This window comes from Drosophila ananassae, chromosome 3L (genome assembly GCF_017639315.1).
Source record: "Drosophila ananassae strain 14024-0371.13 chromosome 3L, ASM1763931v2, whole genome shotgun sequence".
Classification (NCBI taxonomy): domain Eukaryota; kingdom Metazoa; phylum Arthropoda; class Insecta; order Diptera; family Drosophilidae; genus Drosophila; species Drosophila ananassae.
The window spans coordinates 19,275,830-19,300,171 of record NC_057929.1 but is presented as its reverse complement, the minus strand read 5'-3'; the positions used below and the strand labels follow the sequence as shown (position 1 = coordinate 19,300,171).

The window sequence follows — 24,342 nt, the reverse complement described above, 5'->3', positions numbered from 1 at the left end:
TGTCTGTCGGTTTCTACGCAAACTAGTCTCTCAGTTTTGGAGCTATCGAGTTGAAACTTTGGACACATCCTTTTTTTCCTTGCAGGTATATAAGTCGGAACGGCCGGGATCGGTCGACTATATCCTATAGCTGCCATATAACTGATTGATCGGAAATGCCATAACTTTGGTGTTGTTTAAGTTAGAGGGTTGGGACTTTCCACACTTGTTATGTTTGACCAATATATCTTACGTACAAAATTTCATAAGGATCGGCCGACTATATCCTATAGCTGTCATGGAACGATCGGAATTGGCATAACTTTGGTGTTTTTTAAGTTAGAAAGATGGGACTTGGTACAGATTACTTTTTGGGCAAAATAATTCGATATGCCAAATTTCATAAGGATCGGGCGACTATATACGATCCGCTATATATCTAATAATAAAGGATGCGTGGCGCCACCTAGCGGACTGCGACTGAACTGCAAGGGTATATAAACTTCGGCTCCGCCCGAAGTTAGCTTTCCTTTCTTGTTTTTTAATAATTTATTATATAGTGGAGCTCTCATAATGATAGGCCTCTCATCTGTTAATTTGTTAAAATAATTTGGTTTCCCACAACTACGAAACAATTTTGGATTTTAAATACATTTTTGGGCAAATTTTTAATTAAAATTTTTAAACTAACCAAATTCCAAAACCTTTGTAAATTAAAAATACGTATAACTTCAGAGCCACTGAATCTATTGAAAAATTCTTTACGTCTTTGGAAAGTTTTTTAATTATTCCACCTTCTTGAATGTCAAAATCTATAGAGTTAAAAAAAAATAGTTTTGATGTTTATCCTTACAATTAAAGGATTGCTAACTGTGTAAATCGCCTGTCCAGAGGTTACTTCCATATATGTATATATATTCTATATGTTATGCGTTCTATTTTAAAAATTTGAAGATCAATATATACAAAAAAACAACTGATATCATATAAAAAAACCTCTTGACGAGGTAAAGTACCGGTGACGAACCTGCATGCGAAACCCAAAATATCTGATATCAATTTTAGTGACGAAAATATGCTATATAGGTGTATAAAAATGCATATAAAAAATATTCTTGTTCGGCACGTGCAAGAAAAACAAAAAAAAATCAGTCACGTGCCGAACAAGAATATTTTTTATATGCATTTTTATACACCTATATAGCATATTTTCGTCACTAAAATTGATATCAGATATTTTGGGTTTCGCATGCAGGTTCGTCACCGGTACTTTACCTCGTCAAGAGGTTTTTTTATATGATTTTTAGACTTCAAAATTTATAACCATTTATTTCAGCTGATGCTAGCAGACTTTAAGCATTTAATTAAAAAGTTATTTAAGTGTGGGTCACTTCGCCTTTAAGATTGCGTTTAAGACTGTCAGAGTTTGCTAATTAAAAGGCCATGTAGCAGCTGAGACCCTTTTTGAAGGACAACATTATGATACCTTCGAAAGATCCCATCTAAGAGGTGTTTATTTAAATGCAAATAATCACAAATTGTATCAGTTTTTAGGAATTATTATGCAATGATATACCTTTGATTGCTTATCCAATTACTGCATTATTAAAAAATTAAATACTTTTCTCACTATCTGTGAACTGTTTCAGACTGTTGCCCGATGGATCATTAGTTATTTATGTGGAAGTGTAAACTTTTACACTTTTGGAAAGCATTACGCGTTGGTAGTTTTGTAAGCCGAATTGGGGTCGGCCTCGTGGCTTCGCTAAGATCCCTGCACTGCTTTAGCCCTAAACGGCAAAGAGAGTCGGAAAATCCTGTTGACAGACTGTGCCAGGAGTGGTAGGCCATGGTAACTTGGCCCTAATTGATTTATACCAACCTGCTTCTGTGGTTTATAAATTATCAAATTCTTCTATTGATGAGTTTATAATCACGCTACAATGCCCCTATAAAAGGCTCTATAGATAATCAAGGACCCATAGTTTCAACTTATAACTGAACCATGCGAAGGCTACGCACAATCTTTCCGGCTATGTATACGCGGTCCGCCGACATTCCGGCACGCTCCCGGGACGCAACTCTTTACTTGCTGCGATGCATCTTTCTGATGGGCGTGCGTAAGCCTCCGGCACGGTTCTTCCTGGCCTACTTGGCTTGGTCCTTCGCACTGAACCTTTGCTCCACTTTCTACCAGCCCATTGGCTTTTTAACAGGCTACATCAGCCATTTGTCGGAATTCTCACCGGGAGAGTTCCTAACCTCCCTGCAAGTGGCCTTCAATGCTTGGTCTTGCTCCACAAAGGTGCTGATTGTGTGGGTACTGGTAAAGAGATTCGATGAGGCCAACACCATTCTTGACGAGATGGATAAGCGACTGACGAAGGCCTCCGAGCGGCTGCAGGTTCATCGCGCCGTCTCAAACAGCAACCGCATATTCTTCTTCTTCATGACCGTGTACATGGTTTATGCAACGAACACGTTCCTCTCGGCGATTGCGATCGGCCGGCCACCATATCAGAACTACTATCCCTACCTAGACTGGCGTTCCAGCTACTGGCATCTGGGACTGCAGGCCGGCTTGGAGTACTTTGCCATGGCAGGCGCCTGCTTTCAGGACGTTTGCGTCGACTGCTACCCCGTAAACTTCATCCTAGTCCTGCGGGCCCACATGTCCATCTTTGCCGACCGCTTGCGTCACCTTGGCACGGATCCTATGGAAAACCAGGAGCAGCGCTACGAAAAACTAGTTCAGTGCATTCAAGATCACAAGGTTATCCTGCGGTGTGTAAAGAGCATTAAATACCTTATAACGTATACGGAAAATAACCTTTGTTGCTTGTTTTTCAGCTTTGTTGACTGCCTACGTCCCGTAATATCAGGGACTATCTTCGTGCAATTCCTAGTAGTGGGTCTGGTGCTGGGCTTCACCCTGATTAACATCGTGCTTTTTGCCAATTTGGGCTCTGCCATTGCCGCTCTCTCCTTCATGGCCGCTGTATTGCTAGAGACAACGCCGTTCTGTATCCTTTGCAATTACCTCACGGAGGACTGCCACAACTTGGCGAATGCTTTGTTTCAGTCTCATTGGATAGACGGCGAAATGCGGTACAAGAAGACGCTCATGTATTTCCTACAGAATCTGCAGCAGCCTATCACCTTCATGGCCATGAACGTGTTTCCGATATCCGTTGGAACAAACATCAGCGTAAGTTTTCGTTTTTCAAGCCGCCGTTAATTTAATTGCATGTTCTTTGCAGGTCACAAAGTTTTCATTCTCCGTCTTTACGCTTGTGAAGCAGATGAATATTGCTGAGAAGCTTTCCAAGTCAGAGGAGGATGAATAGACGAAAAGTAATATTACAGTCCTTCATTTACTGTACTTCACTACACTTTCCTGGTTTTGTAAGATAAATATTGTCAAAAAATTCCGTCATATTCTCTGTGAAAGTTTTCTATCTTTTCTAATATCTTTTCTAATTTTTTAATAATCTAATATCTTTTTTTAATAAATAATACTGCGTTTATATGTATGGTAAGAAATGTTCGTCTGTTCTGCCATCTATCCGTATAAACATGTGGACCTCGGAGACTATAAGAAATATAACAATGTCAATTTGCATGTAGACCCCGTATATTATCATTATCATAATTTGTTTTCAACTTCTTTTAGTAGTTTGGTTCGCCCTCATACACTCTACGCCCATTCCCTTTATAATAATTAACAAATGCTTATTTTTTACTATAATATAAAATATTATATTATTATTATTAATGTAAATTATATAATTATTATTATTAATATAAAATTTTATATAATATTTTTGGGTATTATAATTTTTTGTCATAAGTGTGCAACGCAGTGAAGGAGACATCTCCGACCCTATAAAGTATATATATTTTGGGTCAGGATCACCTCCTCGTCGATATAGGTGGTCATTTGATGGGCAATCGATTGCACCCTTTTTTTCCAAAAAATATCATTTTACCCGACCCAACTTCTTGTAGCTTATATCGATATAAGCATGTCCGTCTGTCTGTCTGTTTCTACGCAAACTAGTCTCTCAGTTTTAATGCTATCGAGTTGAAACTTTCTTTTGTTCTTTCGGGATCGGCCGACTATATCCTAAAGCCAAATATATACATATAAATGATTGATCGGAAATGCCATAACTTTGGTGTCTTTTAAGAAGGTTAGAACTTTCCACATGTTATATTTGGCCAAAATATCTTATCCACCAAATTTCATAAGGATCGGTCGACTATATCCTTTAGCTGTCATAAAACGATCGGAATTGGCTTAACTTTTGTGTTTTTTAAGTTTAAGGCAGTACAGGGATGCCAGAAGGAAACTGACTTGACCAATACCTGCTTGCAATATGTCTGGAGGCATACGATACCTAATATTAAATAATATGAAAGGTCATGTCAGTTAGGAAGCTTTTTATAACAAGGTAAAGCTGGCGTTGAAGCGTGTGCTGATGACACGGGAAATTTTTTTTTCTTTGTCTGATTCGAGAATGCGGCGAAGTTTTTTGAGCACCTTTCCAGGATCCAGGATTCCCGGGGGACACACGGAGATCCGACTAATGAATCGATAGCCATTCAGGTCTTAATAACACTTTCTTTTATGCACTGTTCAACAAAGTGACCAAAACAAAAAATGTGCTGTTTGGCACTTTCTTACAAAAACTCATCGTATAAAAACACCAAAGTTATGCCATTTAATACGATTACGTTACGAGAATGTGACAAAGTGCACACGAATTTTTCCCATTCCCACAAAAATTATTATTTAAAAAAAAAAAAATTATTTATTTACTATTACATATATAAATATATGATTATTCTTCCTTAAATTTGTCAGCTATGTTCATTTGCCTGGTGATAGTTATTACTGAAAAGGCGAACTTGGCCACCTGAAAATAAGAAAATAAATAATTTAACGCCAAACTGATTCTAAAAAGATTTTAGAGCAAATCAAAATCTCGCAAATAGGATTTGTTGTGCCTGGTTTGAATGAGCAAGAGTTGGGCATCTCAAAAAAATATCAAAATAATTGGTGCTACAGCAAATGGTCTTATAATCATTCAACGCTTAGGGCGGATGCAAAACTTTTATACAACGAGTTTTTGCAAGCACATTCTAGTTCTGATAAATATTCCTACACATCTATCACTTTTAGTCTTAGAAGGAATGCCATTTAATGTATAATACGACTGGTATAAGTCGTACATTGATAATTATTATTTATTTTTAAATTTTGATCAAATGTTAAAATATTAAATAAAACAATAACACAAGGTTTTGGTCGAGTTTTCCGACTATATGATACCCGGTACTTATCTTTTCCACCCGAACTCTATTTAACCTTTCAAAGTATAGATTCCTCAAAACAATTTTGTATTGCATTCTTTGGTGCGTTTTGAAATACAACAATCATGCACAACTCAACAATAAAATCCAGTGGGGAAGCAGAATGAAAAAACCTATAACTTCTCTAAAAATCGGCGAATTTAGCTGAAATTTGTTTTCCAGAAATAAATTCCAGAAATATCTTTTCATCAAAACTTTTGAAAAAAAAAATTTGATCAGACTTGATCTACGTGGGATTATAGAAGTCTACATGTAAAATCGCATAGCTCTATCTCTTATAGCCTCTATATAGATCCACGCGTTCATAAAGATAGAAGGTTAGATACACAGACGGACATGGTTATATCGACTCTGACATACATTCAAGTGTAAAGGCCGCGACCGCACTTTGAAAAAAATAATCCCAAGCAATTCACTGGCCGCATGTGCAAAACGCCAGTTTGCACTATTTTGGGCGTGGCATGTGGGTTCGCCATGGGTTATATTAACTCGTCAATTGGTTTTTTCATTTGATCTATATTTTTGATCAGGATGACTTCACCGATATAAGAATGTCCGTCTGTTTGGTTTACGCAACCTGGTTCCTCAGTTTTATATCTATTGAATTTCGATTTTTCATCCTTTTCATTGTACGCATTGCCTGTATGCACGAATAAATGTACCTGAAAACGTCTTAACCCTTAAATCCAAAATCAAAACATGGTATAATCTTCTGATATCAATAAGAAAAAAAATCTTCCACGGGAAAACGTTTGAGTATAAGTCATTGAAGCACTAAATGTGGATTTCAACTTCGGATAAGTATTCCAAAAGTATGGAATGAGTATGCCAATGCCATTTTTAGTGTGGTGCACATATATTTCTAAAATGCTATGTACTGAAAACAATGATGGTCAACGCAATTACACGGCCTACATAATTCAATATATGGTCAAATTTGATCGCTTTCTTCTCTTAGGTGTAGCGAGAAAACTGTGGGTGATGGAACCCATGTTTGTTTTGGACTTTGGTTCTGGTGAGCCTAAAGGTGTGGAGCATTTGAAATTTTTTGTGGAGGAAAAAGATGAAAATTTTCGGCCTGTGTTATTCTTCTATTTAAGACCTTATTTAAGCCATATTTGTGCCAAGTTTTAGCGTTGTTAGCTTTACTCTAAAGGTAAATAACATTGCAATAAAAGTTGCCTACTTCTGATTGTATTTAATGGTTACTAAATTTAAAGAAAAGTAAAAAGTCTTGAGTGTTTTCTTACGCTGATGTTGCTGCTCATTGATATCTGGAATATGCCTCCGGCTATGAAGACGATGGGTTGCTGAACGTTCTGGAGGAAATACAGCAGCGTAGTCTTATATGGTCGGTTGGCGTCCACCCAATTAGACTGAAATATTGCGTGGGTCAAAGCCTCACAGTCCTCCATGATCATGTTGCAAGTGTAGCAAAAGGGAAATGTCTGCAAAAGAATGGTGATTATGAACATGAAGGAGGCAATGCCTGTCCAAATGTCCGAAAAGAAGAATACGTTGATCAGCGTGAGGCCCAGCACGAGTCCTATAAGCAGGAACTGCGTGAATATGGTGCCGGATATGACGGGCTTGATGAGGGCACAGTACCTGCAATTACATAGTGACGTTTGGAAGATTTGACCTTAAAGCCTCAAAGTGGGACAACTTACTTTAGGATCAGCTTGTGGTCCATGACACATTTGACCAGCTCCTCGTAGTTCTCACTTTCACTGAGAGTCTCGTCGGTGCGGAGACGGCGGATGCGCTCCTTCAACATGTCCATGTGAGCACGCAGGATAAGAGTGTAGATCAGCGGGTAGGTGTCTGAAAGCTGGTCCTGCAGCACTGCCCCTGACATCACGATGTACTCCAGCGTGGAGGCCATCCAAAGCTTCGCTGTGCCATCGTGCCAATCAATGAACGGGTTGTAGAGCTGCCACGGAGGCCTTCCGCTGAGTACCGAGCTGAGGTAAGTGGAACCGGCATAGCCACAGTAAACGAAGGTGAAGATTAGAAAGGCGTGATTGCTGCGCGCCACCACGCGGTGGATCTTTTCGCGCTCTTCCATAGAAGTGCAGCGCAAGTCTAGCTGGTCAAGAAGGTCCTTTGCTTTAACCAATCGCCACAACATGGAGTAGGTTATTGCCACCTTTACTGAGGATCCATACGCGTTGATGCACACCTGCAGCGAGGTGAGGAACTCGCCCGGCGAGAAGGACTTGATCTGCGTCATGTAACTACCCAAAAAGCCCAGAGGCAAGTAGGTTGTGGACCACACAAACGTCATTAGTGTCCAGAAGAGGTACAGGTACCGCAGCACGCCTTCCTTGGGGGGTCGCCAGCCGATGAACTTCATGGCCCTGTACAAGTATATGCACCCGTCTCGAGATCGCATTTTCTCCGTGAGCGGAGCGGGATGAATGAGCTTGAAGACCATTCTGGTCTTTATTGGATGGTTTGGATAGTCCGATTGAAATTGTTGCTTTGGCTTGTACTGTCGGCTCCGTCGCGCTTATATAGACCAGCGGCGAGTCGAATTTGTGACATTTTCATAGATAAAGTTTCAACAAATTCTCAAAGTTTTTACTAAGTTTGAGGAACTTGATATTGTTTAATTATTCACTTGAGAATTTCTCTGCTGCGCTCCGTTATGTTTAATTAACAAAGTCGAGGCACGAAGTGCGGGCGCTCAAGGCGAACCGACGATTTTAGAGGTCTTGGTCTCCGAATTATGATACACCGCTTCTGAATGCCAAATTGCACCCTGGGTCGGGCGTTCCTCCATATGATGTCTTTCCTGTTTGCATAAATAATGCCAAAATTGTGCCAGATTGTCACATGGCTCTTGAATACAATCCAGGATTTTTGCACAAAGCTTTCAAAATAGAGTGTGAGTTTGCGAGTGCAAAGACATATTTTTACTCTTGCAGAGGGTATTATAATTTTGGTCAAAAGTATATAACGCTGTGAAAGAGACATCTCCGACCTTATAAAGTATATATATTCTTGATCAGGATCACCTCCTGAGTCGATATGAGCATGTCCGTCTGTCTGTTTCTAAGCAAACTAGTCTCTCGGTTTTAAAGCTATCGAATTAAAATTTTGCATACATCCTTCTTTTGTTTGCAGTATATAAGTCGGTACGGCCGGGATCGGTTGAATATATCCTATAGCTGCCATATAACTGATTGATCGGAAATGCAATAACTTTGGTGTTTTTTCAGTTAGAGGGTTGGGACTTTCCACACATGTTATATTTGGCCAAATCTTATTCGGAAATGGAACAACCTTAACTGCAAGGATATTTCAACTTTGGCTCCGCCCGAAGTTAGCTTTCCTTTCTTGTTTTTATTATATCTATCATTGGCTTGACCATGTTTTTACTTGATACCAGCTGAATATGTGACTTATTGAATACGTTTTTAAGTTTTTAAGTTTGGAGACACACATAATTATAAAACTCTTTGGTAAGTGAATCAGAAAGTTAACAGAAGTATTGGCTAATAGGCATGTATCATATGAAATGGTCTTGTGTATAACAAAAGAAATATACTTTATAGGGATGAAAATTTTTCCTTCATTGCGTTGCAAACATTTGACCAAAAGTATAATACCCTCTGCAAGGGTATAATAATATAAGATTATTTCATAAAACATACATTAATGAAAACTTTGTGTTAAACACAAAACATTATGGGCGCCTAGAATATAATGTCATATAGAAATGCACTCCAAAACCCATAAATCTTTGAATTTGCTGATGCATAGGTTTGCAAAATTGGAGATCATGTAACAGAACGATCAAAAATGGCGTAGCCTTGCTATATATATTAAAGATGTTTGGAGCTGTTTCCAACATTTTTTTTAGAAAATTAATCTGATTGAAACTTCCTATAAGGATCGACAAACTATATATATACAAATGTTAAAATATAAGCTGCTACCTAACTGCAAGGGTATATAAGTTTTATAAGTTATATCAGTTAGCTTTCCTTTCTTGTTTTTACTTTACATATTTTTATTTAGTAGTGATGGATATAAAAATGGTACGTTACTGAAATTGACATAGGGATCGTCAACTGACTTCTTATTTGTGCTATGTATCAGATCCAAAATATTATACATACAGCTCCGGCGACGGTCACCTGTCCTTTTTTGTTTTTTTTTGTTTGTTCGCAAGTAGAATAAACATTAGTCTGTTACTTGACTGTAGTCGATACAAAAGATCGAGGTTACCACAAAGGAACCCAGGCCCAAGACATGAAGGGAGCCCAAATGGCCACTAATCGTCGTTACGTTCATAAAGTTTACTCCTGTCGGATTGCTAAGCGGGTGGGCGCAAAGGTATGCATAATCAGCCTTAAAGCGAATGCTACTGGGGATGCCACATGGTATATTGTATGTTATATCGTCTCGTGACATCTACTTGCAGCTTTAATGAAAAATATGTTCGCAGAGTGTTATTAATATTGCTCAAAATGTCTGGCGTTTGACACATGTTTTGTTGCCACTGTCGCTTTAGCTGCTCATACCTTTTGGTATTGCTTCAACTGTGGCCTCCGTTTCAGATACATCAAAGGCTACGGAGTGCGAGTGGGAGTTGGAGTAGGATCTGGAGCTGAAACTCTGGCTACGTGTAAGTTGACATTTTTTCATTACAGAAACATTTCAATAGCAGGAGCATCCGCAGCCTCACCCATGGAAGCGACATCAGGGCGCAACAAAGAGTCCTGCCAAGCAGCTGCTCCTGCTACTGCTAAAAAGTACCTTTGTGTGCAGGATGTGTGCGCTGTGTCCATGGCGAGTTTGTGTTGCTGCGCTTGAGCAAGGGCAAGGATAATCTTTTGTTTGCTCCGACACGGCTCTCACACTTGAGAAGGCTGGCTCTTCGGGTCCGCCATTGTCGCCTCCCCGAAAGTCATTTGTACATCGCCCCAGCTATTTGTACAAAACACTCCGCCCCACTGGCCACTCTCCCACCTTCCCGTCAAGGTGAGATTTTACATCGTTCTGCTGACATGGCCGGCTTATATGTATGCTGACACGCCGTAGAATTTGAATAGAATTTATGCGCTGCAATAAGCCACGAGTGAGCCACAGGACCTTCTGATGAATTTTTCTGAAGCCGTCAATTTGATATGGTGACGTGTCCGTGGCAGAAATTTATGCGTCCTACGGTAGAGGTCCTGCCAAATCAATTACGCCATTAATTGCAATACTTTTCTAGACTCTGCCCTCGAAAATATATGCAAATTTTGGTAGGGACCACTAATTTGATGTGCGGTTTGCGACTTTTGGGTCATTTTCGAACCCAATCCCCCGTCTCGTGCTTAAATTACACGCCATGTCATTTATTATCGCTTGACGTATTTATTTTAATTAACGGAAATTAATGCCACGCTGCGCAGCTGTGCGAATATGTTTGCAGTTGCTTACACTCGTTTTCGGGCTTTTCGCTGCCAGCACAGCAAGCACCTGTCGAGTAGAGCCCCGAGTGGCACATCTCCGTATATCCCTGCTCCCGACATCCCTTTTCCCGATTAAACACGACGTACCTTTTCAGTCTGTCAGTCCTCTCGGAAGTAACGCACGTAGAAGTAGGCGGCTCGCACATTCTGCAGCATCATTACCGAGCACCAATCTGTTTTTGATACACACCTAATTAATGGAAATAAAAAAGTAAATTCCCCGGTCATTTAAACCCTCCTATCTCTTTATATTTACACCTTTCAATTTCTTTTCCAAAAAATTAGATAATTCTAATATTAAAACAAGAAAGGAAAGTTTACTTCAGGCGGAGCCGAAGTATATATACCCTTAGCAGCTTATATAATTATATATATATCTGATCGTATATAGTTGGCCGATGCATATGAGAATTTTACCATCAAATCAATTTTCAAATGAAAATTTTGGAAACTGCCCCATTTTCTATCTTTCAATTATATGGCTATAAGATCCTTTCCTTTCTTGTTATACCCTTCCAGAGGATATTATAATTTTGGTCAAAAGTGTGCAACGCAGTGAAGGAGACATCTCCGACCCTATAAAGTATATATATTCTTGATCAGGATCACCTCCTGAGTTGATATGAGCATGTCCGTCTGTTCGTCTGTCCGTCTGTCTATTTCTACGCAAACTAGTCTCTCAGTTTTAAAGCTATCAAGTTCAAACTTTGCACACATCCTTATTTCCTTTGCAGGCAGTATATAAGTCGGAACGGCCGGGATCGGTCGACTATATCCTATAGCTGCCATATAACTGATTGATCGGAAATGCCATAACTTTGGTGTTTTTTAAGTTAGAGGGTTGGGATTTTCCACACATGTTATGTTTGACCAAAATATCTTATGTTCAAAATTTCATAAGGATGGGCCGACTATATCCTATAGCTGTCATAGAACAATCGAAATTGGCATAACTTTGGTGTTTTTTAACTTAGAAAGATGGGATTTGGTACAGATTCTATTTTGGGAAAAACAATCGGATTTGCCAATTTTCATAAGGATCGGCCGACTATATACGATCCGCTATATATCTAATAATATAAGATGCGTGGCGCCACCTTGCGGACTGCGACTCAACTGCAAGGGTATATAAACTTCGGCTCCGTCCGAAGTTAGCTTTCCTTTCTTGTTTTTTCTTTTGAATACTCCTTCAAAGACACCTAATACATATTCAAGTTTATTCATTTATTGTTGCGCCTCTATGATGAAATCTGTCTGGAAGGCTTATATTTTTGTCCCCTTTTCAAAAAAAAGAGTAAATTTTAAAATAAAAATAAAACTGGTTAAATGGAATGATCAAGCAAAACAAAATTTTATAAAATACTAATATATGCCATTTTTTCACTTTATACCCTTCGAATTTACCGTTCGGCATTCTGGAAATGCATATGTTAAATAAACTTCTTAGTTTGTGACAAATATATGGGGCGTTATGAGCATAAAAACGTGTATATAACAAAAAAATAAGGCCTGAATATAAAAATGGTAACAAGCCATTTAGGATTAAATAAATTCCATCATTATTTTCTTCTATTCGGGGCCCTAAAAATGCATTTTGATGAGTTACTTCTGCTTGCAATGGAAAATGAAATTATAAAGAAAAGAATTCCCGAAGCGGCGGCGGAAGGAACAAAGGACGATTCCCAGCTCGCGTCGACATGGAGCAACATACATACGGAATCACACACAGGGACGAGAGCCGACCCGGGTCGTAAACGCCATTATTATTTTGTAAACATTGCGACTGAGCGAGTGCTCCAAATTGTTCGCTGACAAGGTCGTGAAAATACATAAAAAATGGGATAACATCCGCGTATGAAAAAACAACAGGCAGCACTAACGAAACGGCGGACTCTCACATACGGACAAAAAGACAAATAAACAAGCTAGACACCCTAGTGCAGCAACACACAAACTTTTAATTAATTTCTGTCTGTGCGACCCGGGAGTGTATGGACACATAGTACATACATACGTTAACATACATACGTTTAACTGATTGCCATGATACGGTTACAGGTCAGGGGGCGAGCGCTTTGTTTATTTGTATCTTGTGTGTTTATGAGCGAGGGGCGGGCTGCGGGTGCAGAATGAGGGAGCGGAAGTCCCTATCGGCGCACACAAACAGGAATAACACAAACATTTAGTGTCGCCTTGGTGCTAAAAATGGCTTGACCCAAATGTAATCAGGTAATTTGTTTTGTGATGTCAATATTTATACGGCTGCCACGCATATTTGAACTTAATAATGATTTGCTGAGTTATTGCACTCACATACTCTCCGCATGCCCCCATATATCCAACATAGGACGCAGGACAACAGAGCTCGGCGCCTGCTATGAATCAGGGATCCCCCGGAGTGGAAGGCATTGATTTGCCTTGGGACGCGGTCTGGTTGTTTGTTCTTTAAATATTGCATGCTCAGCCAGCCTAGACATTAACTTGGCCCAGACCCGGCCGGTCCCCCAACGCCCTCCTGTTGTTGCCTGTCATTCAAATAGTCAGCTTACTTTGGCTGCTTGACTGGCTGACAGCAAGTGAGAGTAGTGCAAAGAGCAAAGACCTAAATTGATTTAATAGTCCTACATTTCGTATTTTAGTCCGCATGGTCGCCCTCAATCCATACTTCTTTCCAGACCGCTAGGTATTTCTATTTCTTATGATTAAGGGCTTTGATGTCAACAAATCAGAACGTCACTTCTTTAGCTTCTATTTTGCCTAGTTCCAAAGTAAACTGTCAATAAATTTTTAAATTACTCAAAACAATTTGGGCATAATTATGAAGCTTGAAGACACATGGAAAACAATAAAAAATATATACATACATATAAACGAGTAAATACATATATATGGAAGAAATCGGCTGGAGAATTTTTTTACTTTAATTAGTTAATCTCTGTATTTTAAATAGCCTGATACCTTTTACATTAAGCCCGGCATTCGTTAAAGTGCATTTGGAGTACAAATGAGGTTATTTCTGTACATTTAAACACGACAGAAAACAGTTTCATGTTTAATGTTGAGTTTATCGGTAGATATAGTACATACTTGATTATGTAACAACCGATTCTTTTCGTGATCGGAAGTCGGATTCGGAACCTGACTTATGTATTTACTATTTAATATAGTCTGAATTTTTAAATTTATGTGAATTAATTAACATAATCTGCATTTTCCAATTTATGTGATTTTTTAAACTTTAATTCGAATACATTTTTTAAACATTTTTTGAAATAATACTTATAGCTTTCATATAACAAATTTCTCAAATAAACATAACAGATAACGGTACGATTGAAATTTAAAAAAAAATGGTTCCTAATAGCTTTATTTTGATATATTTCTGAAATGTTTTAAAAACATTATTTTGAAGTCTTAAAAGCGGACTTTTTAAAAAAACAAGAAAGGAAAGCTTACTTCGGGCGGAGCCGAAGTTGATATACCCTTGTAGTTGTGCCATTTCCGATCGTTCAGTTATATGGCGGCTATAGTTGGCCTATCCCTATGAAATTTGGCAAATAAGATTATTTTGTCCATAATAGAATCTGTACCAAGTCCCATCTTTCTATTTTTCTTTTCTTATATCTTTTCTTAATATCTTACATGTTATAAGATATTTTGGTCAAATATAAACATGTGTGTGTCCCAACCCTCTAATTTAAAAAACACCAAAGTTATGGCATTTCCGATCAATCAGTTATATGGCAGCTATAGGATATAGTCGACCGATCCGGGCCGTTCTTATGTACTACCTGCAAGAAAAAGAAGGATGTGTCCAAAGTTTCCATTCGATAGCTTTAAAACTGAGAGACTAGTTTGCGTAGAAACCAACAGACAGACGGACATGCTTATATCGACTCAGGTAATCCTGATTAAGAATATATATATTTTATAGGGTCGGAGATGTCTCCTTCACGGCGTTGCACACTTTTTACCAATATTATAATACCCTCTGCAAGGGTATAATAACAAAGTTATTCCAATTCCGATCGTCCAGTCATATGACAGTAGTCATATGACAGTAATAGGATATAGTCGGCCGATCCATATGAAATTTGGCAAATCGGAATTGGCATATCTTTGGTGTTTTTGCAGCTAGAGTAATGGGACTTGGTACAGGTTAAATTTTGGGTAAAGGCAGTATATATATGTAAGTCGGAACGGCCGGGATCGGTCGACTGTATCCTATAACTGATTGATCGGAAATGCCATAACTTTCTTGTTTTTTAAGCTAGTATGTACTAGTATAAGAATTATTATTTTTTTCCTTTTGTTATTGTTATTTTTGAAATGTTTTTATTTTACGCGCTGCCCAAAAAACATGTCCGAACTTGTCCGAAAAAAAGTGTTGTTCGGCGGCCCATCACCCATAAAGTGTTAATAGGGAATCTCCCGACCGATGCTGACGACAACAGTGACGGGCCGACAACAACCGTTGAAAGGGTCAGAAAGTATAAATCGAGATATTTGACCGTTAACCAAGTGGCTGAAAAACACGCGAGCCAGAAAAAGGAGAAAAACAAATGTTCGCGATGTTCATAGAGAGCGCGACTGACATTAATTCAATTTCGGCGACATAATTATCTCTTTGGGATGGCCGCTCCCTAATTACGGTTGCCAGTCGCCTATGCCACTTGGCACAATTGCGCTTTCAGCCGATTTGCCATTTTTTTTGCAATCGGCGAAGCTTCCTTTTAGCGACCACGGTGAACGTCCGGTACTCTTCCGCTACCCGCTTTACTCACCCTCCACCTGACTGTCCCCAACGCATCCATGCAAAAGCAATTTCCTGAACTCTTAACCGACGGACACAGTCACAGATACAAGGACAGAAATACATGCGTACACACACCCACTCACTCACAGATTAAGACGGCGGACGACTCGACACGCATTGGGTGACTCACGGCATCCTCAGCAGTCTAAAACCAATACCAATTCGTTTTCCCCACACAGTGGCACACACCGCAAGCCCACATACCCTATCGCCGCTCAAATTGCGCGCTGTAAGTAAGAAATCATTGAGGTTGGTCGGCACACTAATGGAAAGCGACAAGCGGCATGTGGGCAACGTTCTGGGTCTATCTTCCGCCCCCATTGCCCCATTCCCCAAAGGACGCTCCAACAACTCCCACCTACCCTCCCAGATGTTGACGAGCGATAGTTGTTGTCGCGTTGTCGTTGTAGATGTCAGGTCTGTGGTCGGAGTTTGCTGCACGTCGGGGTTTGGTTACCGCAAAAGTTTAGTTGCAAGTTGCGGCTCTGCCTGCGGCGGTCCGACCGACAGTCCGGTTCGATGGTCCGCCTGCCTGCTCATCTGCCCGCTGCTTCCGGTGACGATGCCGTGGCACTGATTTTTCTCACGCGCTCACCTGCGACTTGCAAGTGGCATTAGTGGCATGGTCATTGCGGCCTGAAGAAGGCGCGTCCCTCGTAGCCCTCCGCCCATGTACCATCCGCCAGCCACCCCTTTTTGGGGGCAGGATCCCTGGCACGTGACTTTTGGGAAAGCAAACTCCGTCCATCCTAAAATGTGTCACAACTCTGGAGTCTTTGAGCGAAGTCGCTGAAGTCGCAGTCGCTCGAAGAGCAACAAGAGGACAAAGAGCAGCTTCGTAGAAGAGAGCGCTCTTAGGATGGCTGCGCGTTGGAAGCGGGACCCGAACGCTGACGCGGCAAATGCATCGGCGTACGAAGGCGGTCCCGGAGGCGGAGTCGAGCGACTGACCTGAAAGCTGGCGGGAGCTTTCACTCAGCCGGGCACCGCGCAAGTGCGGGCGCTCTCTTCCAACGTAAGCCGCCGGGGACGACTGGGTCCTGGCCCACTGGAAGGGTGGCCACGCTGTCGTTACGGGTCGTCCTGTCGACAGTCCACTTCGTTTGCTCCTTGAAAGCTGTGCACGTTGCGGAAGCGACGGTATCGCTCCTTACTTCACGGAACGCTCTTGGCCCATACCACAAAAAAACAGGCCCGCTAAAACAAAGCAGGGAGACACCGTGGTACAACAATAACCAGCGAAGACCAAGCCAAGGCCAAGTGTGTGCTAGGGCTCAGGACAAGTCTGCCGGCGGCAAGTGCGTTTCAAATTTTTTTGAGATATGCCCCGGGGTGCTGGGAGGGCGCGCGAGTACCAAGTTCAAGACCGGCCGAAACGAGCACCACGTTGAGTGTTCCTCGCTCCTCTGGGTGAACGCAATTGTGCGCGTGAGAATTATAGTGTGGACGACGGAAAATCCGCCAGTGTCCGTGCAGCGTATAACGTCTCATCTTCTCCATCCCGCGGTGGGGCAAATGTGAACGCAACTAAAAAGTCAACAGTGATAAAAAGTGAAAGCGGAAACGGAAACGGAAACAGAAAGGCAGAGCGCCAAGGAACGAAGAACTGGCAGCGGCAGTGACAACTGTGAAATGTGCGGCTGCATTGTCGTTTTGTTAGCACTTTGACCCAGATCGCATCGCATCCGAGGTGTGCGGCTTATGTCTGGCAGTGGCCCATGCAACGGCGTGGCATGCATGACCGATAAGCCAGTTGTTGTCAGTGCCAAGTGAAAATCGCGGGTGCCGGCGGTCTGATAAATACATAGGGCATAAGCCAACTCAGATCAACTCCGTCATCTGTTCTTTGAAGGGAATTCTCGTTGGTCGCTCCTTGCATGTGAGTATGACACGTACTTAACTGGATTTCTGAATTTCACTTTCCGCCGCCTTGTGCCACTCGGCCTGTAAGTTGTTTCTAAGGGATTTGGAAGTCCGGGCTTTGGTTTATGTCCTGCGGCAAACACAAACTTTGCTGCTGTCAAACACACAGTCGAGCTTTGCTTCAAAACACATCATTTACGTCAGTTAAATGAAAGTAGCACAGGTAGCCTAGCAGCCCGGGGCGAAGTGAAATTCGAGTTTAAGCATCAAACTTAAACAAAGTTAGTTAAGAAGATTTCCAAGAATGGTATAGTTTGTCATTAAGCTAGACTCGATGTCAATAAATTTGCAACAAGGTTTTTAATGGAAATTTATTAATTTATTTTACTTTTGTCATGGATTTTACATTAAGAACAGCCTTTATATTTCTTAATTTGATAATGAAATTTTACAAATATATTTAAGAAAGTCTAGCGTGGAAGGGTACTACAAAAGTACCGGGTATCACATCATTGAGGATTTATTTTACGCATTTGGACATCAGTCAAAAGCTCAAAAAATGTTCTTTTTCTATTATTCTACTTCATGGAGGCACTTGCATTTTTAGATGGTACCCATAAAAATTATTATTATTATTTATGTATGAATTTAGGATTAAATTAGAATTTTTTAATTCCTCAAAATTCAATCTTTGGATCTTATCTGACATTAGTATTTTTGTATATATAAAACAAAAGGAAAAGGTTTAATTATTTATATATTTTTTATTAAAATAGTTATAGTAAAATATATAATATGTTCAAATATTAAAAATATAATACTTTTTAAGATATAGTGCGCTGGATGCGCTAAATATGTAAGATGCATTTGGTTTTAGACATTCGTAACATTTAAAAAGTTTAAAGTGTAAATAAAAGTTTAGATAAATCAAGATCCAAAAATTTGATTAATTTTAAAAACAACCTGAAAAGATCTTTAATTTCACATTTATTATAATTAAAACATGAGGGCAACTCTTATGGATAGAAATGAATGGAAATGGATGTATCTTATGGAGACACCAAAATAGATATAAAATAGATACAGAATAAATATCCTGTAAAAATTATCATATATTTCAATATGAATTCCTTGGGGACTTGGTTCCCTGGTTACTGGTGGGAGCACCGGTCACCGGATCAAGTTCGCTTGAAGGGAGCGCCGGTCAGAAATCAATTAAATGTATTTCCACCTAGACGTCAAATTAATGTGAATTTTATATTCGAGTTTCGAAATCGTACCAGCAAGCATGTAAATATGGACCAGAACACAATCGTGTTTAGGTGGCAGAACTTTGGGCATGGCAAGTCTAGCTCAATGTCGAACTGTTACCGGGCAGAGAGGCGGAACCAGGTGCAGGAGATAGTATCAGGAGCGCTTCATTACCTCCGGGCCTGACATGCGGAGTGCCGTGGGAGTATCGCCCCTCCTGTTGACTCTAGCCGGCTGTTGACATTAACTGCTGCTGACATGCCATCCATTCCTGTTGCGTGGCCTCCAATTGGCAGCTCCGTGTGGCGGCTAATGAGTATTTCAGTCGGAGAGTATGCGTAATGTGAGTTCCATACGCTCTGGCCCTTAACCCTCGGCCAAATGCCTGCCTTATTCTGGTCGAAAAGTCGAATTGGCACAGCAAACAAGCCTGGGCAAATATTTAAAACTGGTGCAGCACTACACTGTGTTACTTAGAACAAGCCATCTTACTCGAAAGATTTTTGTCTTCTCCAGCTTGATTTTATATTATTGTGCGCATGTGAGTATCTGTATCCGCACTTTCAAAGCTCCTGTTCGGCTTAGTTCGGCTTGGCTCTTAGTTATTTATGCAAAATATCCTCAAGCATAAAAGCAGTGGCAAATAAAAAACAAGCCTTATTTAAATAACGGATTACAAGTCAACAAGCACAATATGAGCTGAACCGAGGCTTGTGCTGATGCTGATGCTGCCGCAGCAAAAATGAAGACTGAAAAAGGAAATTGGAACATGCCCCGTTGGACGTCATGTAAGTTCGCCATTTAGTTATGATTCTTGGCCGAGGGTTCCCCGATTCACTGGTTTAGGGCAGACTGGCTGGCAGCCTGCTTCAGCTCTTGCTCCCGCTCTGCTCTGCTGCTCCTCTTGCGATTGTTAAACAGTCGGACGAACACCGTGTTCTGGGGAGATATGAATCTTGTTTTTGGCAAACATTTTACACAAATTATTATGAAAGAAAATTGGGTAACCCAATGTGATTCAATTTCTAGGAGCACAACTTAAAGGCACTGCGCCAATTGAACAGCCAGCACAATGACTGTAGACTGTAGCCAGAGAATATTATTTTCGATGCGTACTTTAATTCCAAATCGCCATGGAGTTCTTTCTACAAGCTTTCTTCTTACTCTCAAATCATTTGTATTCATTAGGCCCCGTTCATTGGCCCGTTCATTCGATGATGTCATTGTTAGTAAGTCAGCCTCGCACGTACATTCGCCCAGTTGTCCTCCTTCGCAAAACTCAGATGCTCCTTCGACAGGGTCGTTTGGCATTTGCATAGACCCCCGCTCAAAATTGAACGTGCGCCGTTTAATATTTTATTAAAGTATTATTGGATGCTTGCATCGCAATCAGAACGGAAAGAACTTTTAATTTCCATTTATTTTTGTGACTGGCAAGGCGGCTTATCTGCTTCCCATTGTGTGCAGCCCGCATTGTGCAACATTTTGCAGATAAATATTGGATGGCATGTTTAGTATATTCAGTTTGATTGCGACTTGCAAGCCGAATTTGCGGCAGAGCCCATTGTGTGTCAAATGCAAAGCCTTAAATTGCGAATTGGTGAAGCATGCCCGAGATCCTTAGTCAATTAAAAAGCCGCTTAGGCGATCAGATGCTACGTATTAAGTGTGGCTATATAAAATGAGGTTGGGTATCGTATTCAATATACATTTAATTATATTCTATTATGAGGTCTTAATAAAATAAAGATAATATAACATAAGCATTTCGGGCCAAAAATTTTGATTGATGACCACCCATCCAAGTTTCAGTTCGATCGGTTCCGAAGTCTTTCTAAATTATTGAAGCTATCGGCTAATTATGGAAAGAGCTTGTGTGCCATGTCGTGTTGTCAGTGATTTGGCCTTATGTGTCTCGGATGGGGACTGGGACGAGCTATGGGCATTCAATTACTTCGAAATGAATTATTAATAACTGTGTAAGCTGGCCTGCTAATGAGATGTTATTTGCCTCTCTTTTCGGGTCTACGATAATTTGGCTGTCGATGACCAGGGCAACTCATCTTGACACTTACATTTGCTAAGGCCGGAGCTTGCTCAAGCAATGGAAAATACCATTTGTTTAAATGCGCAAATATTTCTAACGTTTTTATTAGTCGAGCAGCAAGTAATTGCCCACAATTAGGCCTCTAATAGCACGACCACCCAGAGCCACTAGTGCTGCCTGGTACTGCCCCGGGTCCTAAGCACACACCCGAATGGTTCACGTCCTGGCCACCATATACTTTAGCCCTAAGCAAAGAGAGTGAATCAGGATCCTATTTTGGGCACCTTGGGGATTAGGATGTGTCCGACCACTGGCTGGCTGCTCGTTAACTAAGAATTACCCTGTGTCCTCCGTGTCCTTAGAATCACTGGATGTAGTATGTGTATCCTCACTTGATTTTGTTTTGGCCCTGCCACTGACACCAAAATACTATCGCTCTGCGACGGGAAACAACCTAATGAAAATTCGTAGTCCGGATTCGTTTGAGTAACTTCCGAATCTATTCGTTGGCTCAATTTTTTCAACATGTCCTTGTGCCTGTTTGTTTCGTTTGTTTTCCGCTCATCCAATTGTTGTACTGGACGTCAGAACCATTTCCATAAATAGATTTTGCGGAATTATACCGAATGTCGTGGAAACAATTGCCTACAAAGTCGGATTCTTCCACGCTTCATGCATGAAATGACAATATTTGTGGAAGAAATGAGGAATAGTAAAAAAATTTACATTTTTATATATATTATATATATAAATTTGATACACTTTTTTGTCTTAAAATGGGTTCTGTGACACAAAACTCATTGGCGCATTCACTACAGAAGCTTGAATTTTGAATAATAAATCTGGCCTACCTAACCTGCTTCCGGCTCTCTTGGTCCATTGGGCTCTTTTCGTATTTTCTAAGTGTGGAAACAAATAAAGCATGTAAGCATGACAGTAAAAAGAACTATGAAGTTTAATGAGAACGGCAGGAAGTTATGTTGAAAAATGTTCTCCAGTACTACGATATCAGGTCTCCGATGGTACAGATGAGCCAAATGAGTTGTGACTTTTGCTTGAAATTTCACAAAGGCAGCTGCGTAGTCGTTTTAGCGATCCTTAGTAATATTTCGGAAATAATAGGAAGCGAGGCTTGATGGAGTGGGTGAAAGAGGAAAGGGCAAGTACTTCGGGCCATTCACTGTCATGTGATAAGGCCTGAGATGCGGCGGGTACATACGTGCGAAGTTCTGCTGAGCCTCTATCAAATGTGTGCGTTGTGTCGAAACACTTTCGTAGCTCTCCTTTTCGCTTGCCGCTTGCCACTTGCCGCATGCCCCATGTAATGCGAGCTCATTACCATAAAAGCACTGCCATGTACACACACATAAGTGAGAGTTTATGCAAAAACAGACCGTGCCTCGTGTCAGTGTGTGTCTGCGAGCCGTCAATGGGAAAGCAACTTATAGATGTCTTCAATTTCAGTAATAGCACTTCGGGGCCTGAGGGAGTCCGTCGGTCCCGAAAGCGACTCCTTTGGCCAAAAGTTTTAACTGGTGGCTGGTGTGGATTTTAAAGTGAATTGCCAGCCTGCCACTCTGCCAGTCAGAGTATCGATCATATCGGCGCAGTCCGAGAAAGACCACCCCTGAATGGCTTGAGAAAAATTGCATATGGCTTTCCGTAGGGGCCGTTCCCATTAAGACATCAACGCACAAGAATGTTAGAGTCAATACATGTTGAGTGCCTGCAGGCTCCGGGCCGAGGTAGGTTAAGGGCGGGAGGGCTAAGGAATTTTCCTATGCAGAATCTAGTGCTACTCAGGGCACCCAGAAAAGTATCCCAGCTCCAGTTCAGGATGCCCGAGCACAACTTTGTGGATAAAAATGGTAGGACGAAATTTATTATTGAAGGTTTTTGGTCTGTAAAGTTCCATTTAACCCTTGGGTTTCAAATTTATGGATGTATGTACGAGTTACTTATTGAAAGAAATGAAAATGAAGTTCCCTTTAATAGTAACGCATCTAAACATACGGGTGACTGCATCTGTACATATATCGGCAACTTAAAATTTCGTCCGGAACGAAAGATCCAGCTCTGAATGAATTTTTGTTTATCCTTAAAGACTGAAAAGGAACTTTTCATTGATACCTTTAAGTACCAGGGAGCGTTGAAACAAAACTGAGTTGGAAGTATCCGAGGCTCTTGGCGTAAATATGAATGATGCTACAAAGCCCACAAGCAGACCAGAGAGAATTGTGTTTGGGTTGGTCAAACAAGGGTGCCGCCTAAGAAAAAAGTAAATTGAATTTGAATGTGGGGTAATCTTAAGTATGCAGCTTGGCCCCCTGTGCAGGCATGCAGAATGTCCTGGTTCTAGATCTGGTCTGGGGACTCCCGGTCGGTCGCTTTATTTACTGCTCGAATCGCAGCCATCATTTTTATCTCCACAGTAAGCGGCTCGTTTCTCCTGCCACTCCGCCCATATTTGCTGACCTAACAGCCTTCGCATGTGGTTTTCTTATGCCATTATCCTTTTATGCTGCGCTTTATTGGAAACTACTATCGAAACTTTGCGTTATGAGCTGTAACACGATTTGGAGCCGGGAGTGCTGTGGATGAGTTCTGATAGGTGTATTTCCTTTGGCCACTACGAAACGACTATATTTTATTACATATTTTTACTCCACTCGTTAGATTAATATCTTTTTTTTTATCAAAGTTTGGGAATTGGCGAGGCGCAGGCATATAGCAAACAAAAAAAAATGCAAATATTTTATATTATTTTTAAATATTGCGTAAATTATGATGGCCCAATTTTCATGTATCGACATAGAGTGTGTAGATGGAGAGTCTATGATTTTCTTTTTTCTCATCGGTACATTAGAAACATGTTTGTATTGAACGCTTTTTAAACACAGAATATTGAGATATTTTTTTCAACTTATGTCCTTAGAAAATCGTTAAGCCTTGGTTTCATAGACACCATTATTTCAGAATTCTTAGATTTTCTTACAGGCTTACTTACTTGCTTTGAAAAAGAAAATAGAGTTGCCTATGGTCTTAATAAGTGATAAGTGATTAGAGAAGTGATGCATTAAAATTAAATTTTAAATTATCTTAAACACAACCATGAGGACTTTTCAGGATATTTGGACCTTTAGGGCCAAAAAACCATTCCAGTTTCTGTTGGCGAACAATTCCATGTAAATCCTCGCCCAGCCCTGGGATCATATTTTGTGGCTTGGAGAGCGGAAATTAATTTCGTGCTTTATTGCAACTAATTCGATTATGAGTCGCACTCGCAGCGCCCCCTTGTAGCCACCGTTGAGCTCCGCTCACAAGCCCCCCACTGGGCTAACATCGGCACATACAGGCTCACACGTACAAATGCGTCGGTATTTGCTGACATTGTTGATTTGCATGAATGTTTATGCATAATTTATGACGCGGGAATTGCTGCCATTGTTTGTTAGCATGCGCCGCACCCGCCGATTATTTGTTTTTAAATATTGCGCACTAATTTAATTTATTGCTGCATTATGTTTTTTCGCTCCATGAGC

The 24,342-nt window shown here is 40.6% G+C and overlaps 3 protein-coding genes across 7 annotated transcripts in view; 2 read left to right on the top strand and 1 right to left on the bottom strand.

Annotated features, from left to right (window-relative positions):
* The first annotated feature begins 1,631 nt into the window (after nt 1–1,631).
* On the top strand, nt 1,632–3,723 carry LOC6493898 (odorant receptor 42a). The gene is made up of 3 exons (XM_001961332.4): nt 1,632–2,763; nt 2,830–3,187; nt 3,240–3,723. Exons 1-3 carry the CDS (start codon nt 1,985–1,987, stop codon nt 3,324–3,326), a joined length of 1,224 nt encoding a protein of 407 aa, XP_001961368.1. The 5' UTR covers nt 1,632–1,984; the 3' UTR covers nt 3,327–3,723.
* Nucleotides 3,724–4,823: 1,100 nt separating this feature from the next.
* LOC6496668 (odorant receptor 42b) lies at nt 4,824–7,860 on the bottom strand. The gene is made up of 3 exons (XM_001961331.2): nt 7,026–7,860; nt 6,606–6,963; nt 4,824–4,898 (listed from the first exon to the last, which is right to left on the bottom strand). Exons 1-3 carry the CDS (start codon nt 7,790–7,792, stop codon nt 4,824–4,826), a joined length of 1,200 nt encoding a protein of 399 aa, XP_001961367.1. The 5' UTR covers nt 7,793–7,860.
* Nucleotides 7,861–16,700: 8,840 nt separating this feature from the next.
* LOC6493901 (zwei Ig domain protein zig-8) overlaps nt 16,701–24,342 on the top strand; it is a 62,375-nt gene continuing 54,733 nt past the window's right edge. For all 5 annotated transcript variants that reach the window (XM_044715247.1, XM_044715250.1, XM_044715248.1 and 2 more), the window contains exon 1: nt 16,701–17,518. The gene's annotated coding sequence lies outside the window, so the exon portion shown is untranslated. The remainder of the gene's footprint in view (nt 17,519–24,342) is intronic.

Excerpts from the sequence above, each read along its gene's own strand:
- LOC6496668 (XM_001961331.2), bottom strand. The coding sequence starts at position 7,792 with ATGGTCTTCAAGCTCATTCATCCCGCTCCGCTCACGGAGAAAATGCGA. Across the intron at positions 6,964-7,025 it reads GACCACAAGCTGATCCTAAA|GTACTGTGCCCTCATCAAGC; the intron begins GTAAGTTGTCCC and ends ATGTAATTGCAG. Across the intron at positions 4,899-6,605 it reads CAATGAGCAGCAACATCAGC|GTGGCCAAGTTCGCCTTTTC; the intron begins GTAAGAAAACAC and ends TCTTATTTTCAG.
- LOC6493898 (XM_001961332.4), top strand. The coding sequence starts at position 1,985 with ATGCGAAGGCTACGCACAATCTTTCCGGCTATGTATACGCGGTCCGCC. Across the intron at positions 2,764-2,829 it reads GATCACAAGGTTATCCTGCG|CTTTGTTGACTGCCTACGTC; the intron begins GTGTGTAAAGAG and ends CTTGTTTTTCAG. Across the intron at positions 3,188-3,239 it reads CCGTTGGAACAAACATCAGC|GTCACAAAGTTTTCATTCTC; the intron begins GTAAGTTTTCGT and ends TGTTCTTTGCAG.